This window comes from Diadema antillarum, unplaced genomic scaffold (genome assembly GCF_040938485.1).
Source record: "Diadema antillarum isolate AM-2024a unplaced genomic scaffold, OU_Dant_1.0 scf00000017, whole genome shotgun sequence".
Lineage (NCBI taxonomy): Eukaryota > Metazoa > Echinodermata > Echinoidea > Diadematoida > Diadematidae > Diadema > Diadema antillarum.
In genome coordinates, this window is record NW_027270906.1 from 4900 (window position 1) to 14382 (window position 9483).

At 36.9% G+C, this 9483-nt stretch overlaps 1 protein-coding gene across 1 annotated transcript; it reads right to left on the reverse strand.

Moving 5' to 3' along the window:
• Nucleotides 1–3494: 3494 nt before the first annotated feature.
• On the reverse strand, nucleotides 3495–9197 carry LOC139725302 (uncharacterized). The gene is made up of 7 exons (XM_071636394.1): nucleotides 9005–9197; nucleotides 8256–8457; nucleotides 7061–7193; nucleotides 6062–6280; nucleotides 5248–5443; nucleotides 4439–4598; nucleotides 3495–3750 (listed from the first exon to the last, which is right to left on the reverse strand). Exons 1-7 carry the CDS (start codon nucleotides 9195–9197, stop codon nucleotides 3495–3497), a joined length of 1359 nt encoding a protein of 452 aa, XP_071492495.1.
• Nucleotides 9198–9483: the final 286 nt, after the last annotated feature.

Sequence of the window (9483 nt, forward strand, 5' to 3'; positions counted from 1 at the left end):
TTGCCATGGAACTATACGGCTAGCATCACAGTCCGATCATGCATCCCCGAAATTGAACGTTTTAATGGTTTTGTCATAACAGAGCGCGAGCGCCGAGGTTGTTTGCCCTTTGCTTGAAGGAAATTGAATCTTACTGTATGTTTGTAAACAGGAGAAAACATAGCGATTAGGAAAAAAAAAATAATCGTCTGTTTTTCCCCAAAGCTCTGTAAGGGAAGAGTTTTGGAGGAATCATGTACCATGTTGGAGTAAAGATTATTTTCTTACAAATTTGATTCGCCTACCCTGCGGACGAAATCCATTATCCCCGAAGAACATGACGCGTTATAAAATCCATCAACCTTTCTAAGGTCGTTCAGTGAGTTGAAATAATTCACGGTACCTTGATGACTCTACTGAGGGGTGATTTAATCTATTTTGCCCTCACGTCTAATGTCATAGTGTATAAAATTATACATCATGTACTCATGTTCATTGTTGTATGTGTACTGTTGTTGTTTTTTATTTATTAAAGGAATTGAGGAAGAAGATGTGTTTATTCGAGTTTCTCATAAGTAAATAGATAAATGAATAAATAAATATATGAATATATGAATATATATGTATATATATATATAAGAGAGAGAGATAGATGAATGAATAAATCAATAAATAACTGAATTAACAAATAAAGATGATAAAATAAAGATAACTCAATTGATAGATAGATAGATATACATACTACATACATACATAAATAGATGGATAAATAACTAGATAAATAAATAAATGAATAAACAAGCGTGTCTATCTAAATCATGTCATCGTTGTCTCCTCAAGGGGACTTGAATTTTCCAGTGAGACTGGATGCGTACTAGACGGAGGAGCATACATGTATTGATATGAGCTACAAGAAATCCTAAAACCTCTCCGGCGCCTTTGTCCGTCGCTAATCCATGCGCAATGTTATCCGTGTTTTACGCAGATTAAATCTTTAACCTTGCCCAAGCCTTCCCTTGTGAGGACTTTTCAGCTTTAGCAAAATGTTATTTAATACAGGCAACATGACGCACGCACAAAGTGTCATGTATTATTGTCATTATTATCAGTATTGTTTTATTATTATCGTAGTTACTATTATTATTATCATCATTACTATTATTACATTATCATTACTATTATCATTATTATAATTATTATCATTATTATCATTATTGTCTTTTTGTCTCACAGATTCTTCGCCGTAAAGGACCCTGTGGCCTTCAAGAGCAGATTTACGAGAAGGCGCACTAAACTGATCATCGTCTTCATCTGGCATCAGCCATCGTTGCTGCCATTCCTGTGGCCTTTATGTTTGAGGTGACGCCCTCACTTGACAAGTTACAGTATAGTGTCCAATGATTTCGCTGATAATAAAGTAGGAAGGGGAAGATTTGAAGAAACACCACAATATAGGCCGATACTATAGTTGAAAGTCACTTCTTATTAGTTAGTACAGGGCATTCAATTTGGTCTGTCAGCTATGTTCAATTATTGATATGCGTATAAGTGCGTCTGGCGTTTGATTCTCCACTCTCCCTCTCTCTTAATCTGTACCATATTTGTCATCATTCTCTAACTCCATAAAAAAGACTGAAGGATCGCTAAATTTTTGTGTAAGAGTTCCTCAAGACACATCAAACAATTTTCTTGCAAAAAAAAATAGCAAAATCAAAATCAGTTTCTTTTGTTTTTTATTGTTTTGTTAATTTCTTATGTATTTTAGTGTTTTTTTACCTTTTGTTTTCTATTGGTTTTTTTGCCAAAATTTGTTGCAGGCACTTTTTCAAGCTTCTCTACATTACAATTGATTAATTTCACTGGTCAAAGGTTGAAACAATCTAGTTGATATCAAATTAACAAAAAAACACAATTTGCATTGGATTTGCACACGATATCATGAATTTGAGCTATTTTCAGGTCGACATGCATTTATGTAAAACATTACATAACTGCAGAACGGTGTACCCGGACGTCGCAAATTTGGTCTCAAAATATGCGGGAGACTTCAATGAAAAAAAGTCATGAGACGATGCGGCAAAATCTTTGCGCGTTGCGAAATCGTGGTGGGAAATGTTGGGGGGGGGGGGGGTCTACAGCATTCGCATCACTACAGAAGGCTCACAAGGTGCACATTGAGTGATTTTTTTTTTTGCCACTTCGAAGGGGCAATTGATGGAATCTGTGGGCCAGCAGAGCATTTTGTGTGGAAAGTAGTGTTAAAAACAATTGAGGCCATCACTTCAAATTTTCTGTCCCAATTTGAAATTATCATAGAATGGTTTGTCGGGGTTAATTACGCTTCAGGTACAGCGAACAGACTTTTGTTTTCAGAACAATGCAGAGATTAGACATTCAAACTGGTCTAAAAGATAAAAAAATACAAGTCTCTAGACTTGAATAAACATGAATTCAACTAATACACTGTATTATTTGAGTTAATGTCATATGACTTACAATTTTTGTAAACTACTTTCACAATAATATAAAACATTGCATTATGCTGGATTCCTATTATGCAATGACTACGCACACCACAATTGGCCATACACTGTACATACTACAATTTTTATACCGGTACATTAGTTTTTGCTCTTTGATTTCTTTCCCCTTTATTAAAGGTACTCTTGATAAGGAACACATTAACTGTTTTGCTCAATAAAACAGGCTACTTTTGTGAATTACTGTGAGTCATGATGAACAGTGATTGGCAAAGTTATAAAACTGTGGATATCACTTGACCCAGTCTTTAAAAGTGGTACTTTTTTTTAGTTTGTAATTTATGCAAACTTTTTTTCTAGTCTTTTTTAACATGTACAAGTACAATGGTACTATACTGCATGAGTTTGATGATTGAAATAAGAGTTTAATGTCTTATCTGATGTTTCTTAGCTTTAACTTTGCATTCTCATGGGGAAACATGTAATGATTTGAGTTAACACACAATTCTGTAACCACTGGACAAACCGTAACGTTACTAACCGTAACGTTACTAACCATGATTTTTGTACATAATTTTCAAACAAAGTTATAATAAGAAAGGATATTTGGGGTAGATATTGCCCTTAAAGCTAGAAATGAAAAATAAGTGTTGATATATTTCAAGCTATACCAGTTTTAGCAAACTTTTTGTTCAAAGATGCTCATCATTTTTTTATGTCCTTTTTTTGTAACGTTACTAACCGGCATTAAAAGCAGACCTTTCTTCTAAAATAATTCATGAAATGATTTCATTCTTTGCTCTGTTCTAGGTCTACACTAGAATGATCTCTGGTGACATTAATGAGACTTCACATCCACAGATAGAGAAATGAGTCTAATCTAAATCATGACAATGTCCCTAAAATGTAACGTTACTAACCGCGGAATTGCCCATCTAAAGAAAATTCTACATCTGAAATGGGTAAATCCATCATTCTAATCAAACATGTTTTGTGCATGCAGCAGCACACACTGGTCCTTTTTGGCTCTATAGTTCAGAGATGTGTTAACTCACCAGTCTTCAGTTCCTGAATGTCGTAGAATATCCTGAGGTTGGGGTCAAGCCCCTGGAGGGTGTCTACAATGTGCTTGGCTGCCTCCGAGTCAGCGTGACTGTAGGAGACGAAGACGTCGTAGCAGAATGGGTCACCATCGGACTCGGCCTCGCCCTCACCATCATCAGTCGCCATGACAGGCAAGGTCTTGATAAGCTGCTGACAGGTACTGGCTATCTTCTCAGATGAATCATCTCTGTTGAGGTGATAATCAAACAGACAAAGAATGCTACTTACAAACTTCAAAGACCAAACCGTAAGCCCCACTGCATGGATCCATCAAATGCATATAGAGTAGTGTAGACAAGAACTTTTGTGTGCACTTTAATTTTCGGAATATCGGTTCTCCTGAAATTCACAAAATAAAATGCATACAAAAATTTCTGGTTTTACAGCATGTAGAAAAAAATCGAACCAGGCTAGATGGTAATTACAGGTGTTCGTGTTATTACTAGTGTTATTAATTACTGGTAAGAAACTGTATGCTAACCCATTTTGAAACAGTCTTTTAGATTTTTAGAAATATCTCCTTGTTTGTGTCAAACTATCCAAAACAAGAATCCCAATTAACAAGCCCCACCTCCAAACAACTGGAGACCTCTGTCAATTCATCTTCACATCTGTCTTAAATCACAATAAATCTATTTGGAATACCAATGTTATATTCAAAGACATTGAGTAAGTTCATTGATTAGGGCTTAAAACTCCAAGACATAATGACAATCACCTTTATGATCAAAAGGACAGAAGACAACCCAAGCCTGAATATGAAATGAATGAGAATCAATACATTCACATTTTTACCACAACAAAAACTGCAATCTGATGTTAAAATATGGCCCTGACTGTATTCCAATGCTAACCATCACCTACATTTTACTCACCTGCAGTCAGCATACTGCACAAGACCCATGTAAGTGGGCAAGGTGACAGTTTCCACAAAGAACGGTGCCAAAATATCCCTCTGAGCTTGGCGGTTACAGCACAGGGCAATGTTATACTGCTCCAAACAGTCTGGTGACTCCAAGTAGTTTGGACTCAACACTGTGACAGAAGACACAATTCTTTATGCATATTTCACTCATTTTGTGAAACACAGAGAACCCCTGTGTACCACATTTATATGAGAATTGATTGTATGGACAGAGAATTCACATAATTTTGAGAAACTGAGCTTTTGTCGGTACTTCTTTGTGTGAAAGGAATTGTGAACAGTTCTCTGCTCAATAGTTCACCATATGACTTTCCTCTAAGCCCAACCTGGCCAATAAAATTCATCTAACTGTACATATTTCAATACAAGTTTTGATGAATCATTTTGCTAAAACCTAGTTAATGAATAAATCAATTCTAATCTCTAGTGATAGAGGATATCTACAACTGTAAGTCTGGGGGCTAATTTCACGAGGATTTTTGAAGCCATTTCAACTGACCATAATTATATACCTCTATCTTCAAGCAACTTAGAGTTAGCGACTGAATGGTTGTTTTCTAACTGTTGCCATAGTAACTGAAATCACTGAGATGTACACTGACTGCAAACCCCCTTAACCTATTGAGGACGAATCCCGAGTATACTCGGGCAAGTGTCTATGGGAAATGCCTGTTGTAGCAAAATCAGCCTGTCCTCAACGGGTTAAATATCTGGCCGCGTGGTGAATTTTTACATCTATATAATAAGACTACAACTGACCAGTGATGACCCGGGCACACCTGGTCATAACAGAGTAGATGTCCTGCTGCCAAATAGCATCTCCGTCCACCTTCTGCTGCGAGGCGTAGATTCGTACGTCAGGCTTGAGCTGCTGTAGAGTGGCCTGGATGTCGTCGACTACCTTCTGGTCTTTGTTGCTGTACGACAGGTAGACATCGAAGTCCAGTTCGACTTCCTGTGGGAGAGAAACAATGAGAAACCCCTCATCGTAACATCACTCTAGTAACAACAAAAGCACTTATTCTCCTTTTCCTCTGGAGTAGAAGAAAGTCAAATGGGGATAACAGATGATAAAATGTCAATTTATGTTATATGCTTCCTTTCTGTTGACAGGAAGACTTGCATTGAGATACTTTATCACACATTGTATCATTTACATTGCTACATACAATAACACATTGTAAAGGTGTGATGAATTAGGTGACCTTACAAAATAAGGTATGTTTGACAAAGCACACACATATGTCCAAAAATGTACAGGAATGGCTGGTAACACTTTTATTCAATTCATGCATGATGTTGTGTTGATTAATAATTCTCAAAATAATTCAAAAAAGGCACAAATAACAAAAATTAAATACTGTATTGTTGGCCGCAAAGAAGGATTTCAAATAAGATGCACAGGAATTTTTTTCTTCTGTGTTTCTTCTACGTCCCTTCTGTCAAACGGCATGAAGAATGGTATGGCACCTCCAATGGCATGGAGATACCTTAGACTCTTTATGGGACATTGAAATTATGTAATTTATTGCACAGCTTGCAGGGAATGAGTCATATTACAATTACACTCTACCTTTGTGATGGAGAGTTTGGTCTCGAACCTCTCCTTGAGATCAGAGAAGAGCTTGAGGATGTCGTCATCATTTGGTCTCTGGAGGATCATCGCTGCCTTTGTCTTGCTGAGGACCTTGGCATAGATGACAATCTTGAGGAGGCGGAGAGGAAGACCCGCCTTCATCCAGCTCACAGCATTCTCCACCATCCCTTTTAGCATCTCACACTCATCACATCCCTGGGGTTATTCAAGGCAGCAAAGTTGACATCAAGTACTGTAAAGTCAAGTTGTACTCTTAAAACAAATGTACAATTGACTGTTATGGTAAAAAGATATTTTTTTCAACTCCAGGAGAAAGTTGTCTATTCCTGTTTATGACTCTATATCCCAACAGCTTTCTTTACCATCTCTTTAAGCATTTTGCCTTCATCATATTACTAACGTCATTTCAGCAACAGATTTTACATGAAAGATAAGTCTAGCCTCCTGCCAGAGCTAAAGCTCCAAAAACTATTAATATTTTGTGGTGGTCCTTTTTGATCCAATATTCAAAGGCACAAGCAATGCACTTCATCCTATGATTTCAATTACCTTATTCTTGATCCTTAGTAAACAAGACAGGACAAGCCAAGAGTACTGCCCACAGAGAAGGCATCATATCTACACACAACAGTATCAGGCCATTTATCAGTAATATTCAATCTATCATAACAATTTTTGTCATCTTCCAACTTTTTGCAGAGCTTCCCCAATTTTCATTGAAAAATAAATCTTCATGGTAATACAGTATTTCCTTCAAGATTAGATTACTGTAAGAGTGGACATTTTGAGGCAATTGTTTTTGTTTTCTGTATTTACTGAAATATTTCCCAAATTTGAAAGCCCTAATCTGCAGTGTGCAAAATTTGTGAAAAATTTCACAATATGCAACATTTACAGTAGAATGAAACTCAGACACTAAATGACCATATCCCCTTAAACTTAAATTTGATCTGTTAAGCGAAGTCAATGTCCCACCTGGCTCCCAGCATTCAATAGTGGTGTGATGACTGAGCCGTCCTGGTTGTTTAGGATGGGGACAAGGCAACGGAAGGCGTGGGAAACCAACTCCTGGGGGCGCCCTCTTGCCCCTCTACTTGGGTCATAGTACCTTGACAATCAAAATGAGAAGTTAGTCATGACTTGTCAATTGCTGCAGAGATTGTATCAAAAGTGTGATGTAATTCGATATAGTAAAGTTTACTGAACATATTGTTAACATATGAATGTACAAACATGTACACATATAAATATATAGAAAATAATACAGATTAATCACCTTCCTCTCAGAAGATTCCCTACAAGAGCACAACACTTTTTTTCATTGGTATAACTATAGTCCTTGATAATCATGAGATAAGCACATAAGAAAATCTAAAGGACAGGTCAGGGTGTGGCATTTCATCAAGTGTTTTGTCAGTGATTTTCAGTGACGAATTTGCTCTTAGCAAATCAGATGTGAGGATTTCAGCTAAAAACAGTTGTAAGTGACTGACAAGTTTCATGAAATGCTGTTCTGATGTTGGATTGCGACTATAACTGCTTGTTTCATTGCTCCCAGCATCACCCTTTTATATTAGACCAGCACATTTCATCTTTACACCTGTGATACATTACAACAATAAAAACACAAAACTTCTTGTCTATGCTTCTGTATACTCGTTCTTTGCAATACACATACCACCTTACAAACATACACACACATACACATTCTCACACTACTTTACAACAATTTGAATAATGAGGGTGATTACCACTGCACTTCACAAGGCAAACATACATAACCTTGGTATTGACTCTGTGCAAAATAACAAACAATGTACAAGGAACACTTACAGTAAATAACCAGGAGACATCAAATCAATTCTCAAAAGAGTCTAGGAAATACTGTATATGCCGAATATTTTGCGAATTTCGTGAGTCAGGTGCTATTCGCAAAATAACAGACACACGAAAATAATGGCTCTGATCCTAATATGAATGAGACTTACACATAACAATTTCTCTGTTCAGTAAATTACTCCACAATCGCAAATTAAGCCACTTGCAAAATCGTCGAGAAGTCCCGATTCACGGAAAATATGGCATATACAGTAGTTTACAAAATAAGATTTATCAAAAACAAACAAAACAAAACAAAAAACAAGAAGACATTCTGGCAAACACGTCATACTTTTTTCCAGAAAATTCTCCCCCTCTGCTCTCAAAGCAAAGCAATCTATGATAAGGCAGGTGGTCAGGGAGAGGCTTGGTCCACCAGCAGGAATACAGGGCACGAAGATCCTCCTCTTGGTGGCTCCTTTTCAGCTGGGCCACATCAATCTCAAGATTCTTATAGAGGGCGCCCATCACACCTATGCCTTTGCTGTAGCTTCCTACAAAGCAGAGAGAGAAATAAATTCCCAACAATTTTCCTTTGGACTAAGAGCACCTGTTGAATATGTCCTGATAAAGATATTGACAAGATTTGTCGATGACATGTCAGACTTTCCAGTCCTGACCACCTGAAATGTTTTAAAATATTACAAGCAAGTTTAATGCAAATACATGAAAAAACTTACCCTGAGTTGCATGTCAAGATTACAATAAAAGAATATCCTTTTGTGATAAAATGTATTTCAATAAAACTTGCTAGAAAAATGTATCAGATACTAAATAATGGCAGAGAATCATCACATGTTTACAGTGTATTGGGAAGAAATGTAGCAAAACAAACAAAATTGCATGAAAATACTAAAAACAAAGTACAAAAAACAACAAACAAGCAAACAAACATACCATTTCCCTGGTATAGTTTTGCTTGGTAAAAAAATTAAAATTTTTTTTTTTTTTAAATATGGAGAGGCTCCATCTGCCCTTGGGATTAGTTAATCTTTTACGGATTCTACATGATAGGAAAAACAAATTACAAAACAACCTTACCTCCAAAGGCTGATACCAGGATGACATCTACTTTGTCTGAGTTAGGAAGCTTGGTGATATCTCCAAGGCAGAGCTCAATCCTACAGTCTCCTCCAGGTGTCCGCACGCACAAGGTGTCCTTTACAAGGAGGCCTGGAACCGGACCATCCGCATCACTGGGCCCCTCGGGACAATCGGTCAGAGTCGAACTCATCTTGGCTCGCCTCCCTAGCCTGTATTGGTGTCATTTTCAAACCCAGATTATCATACTGACCAAAAGTCAAGGGTGCAACCACTTTAAGGCAAGTTGAACTGATTGAGTTTCAGTTTCAGTTTAATTTGTCCACTTGTACATATGGAATCTTTATGATAGATTGCCTACAATGTCCTTATCAGAATATAAATAAGAGTACGTAGAGAGCTTTTCAAGGAATAAATCTAATTCCATGTACATGAGAACAGAACAATATCATATTTGAAGGTACAAGTGGAGGAATCAT

Excerpts from the sequence above, each read along its gene's own strand:
- LOC139725302 (XM_071636394.1), bottom strand. The coding sequence starts at position 9,197 with ATGAGTTCGACTCTGACCGATTGTCCCGAGGGGCCCAGTGATGCGGAT. Across the intron at positions 6,281-7,060 it reads TATTGAATGCTGGGAGCCAG|GGATGTGATGAGTGTGAGAT; the intron begins GTGGGACATTGA and ends GAATAACCCCAG. Across the intron at positions 4,599-5,247 it reads GTGTGCCCGGGTCATCACTG|TGTTGAGTCCAAACTACTTG; the intron begins GTCAGTTGTAGT and ends CTTCTGTCACAG.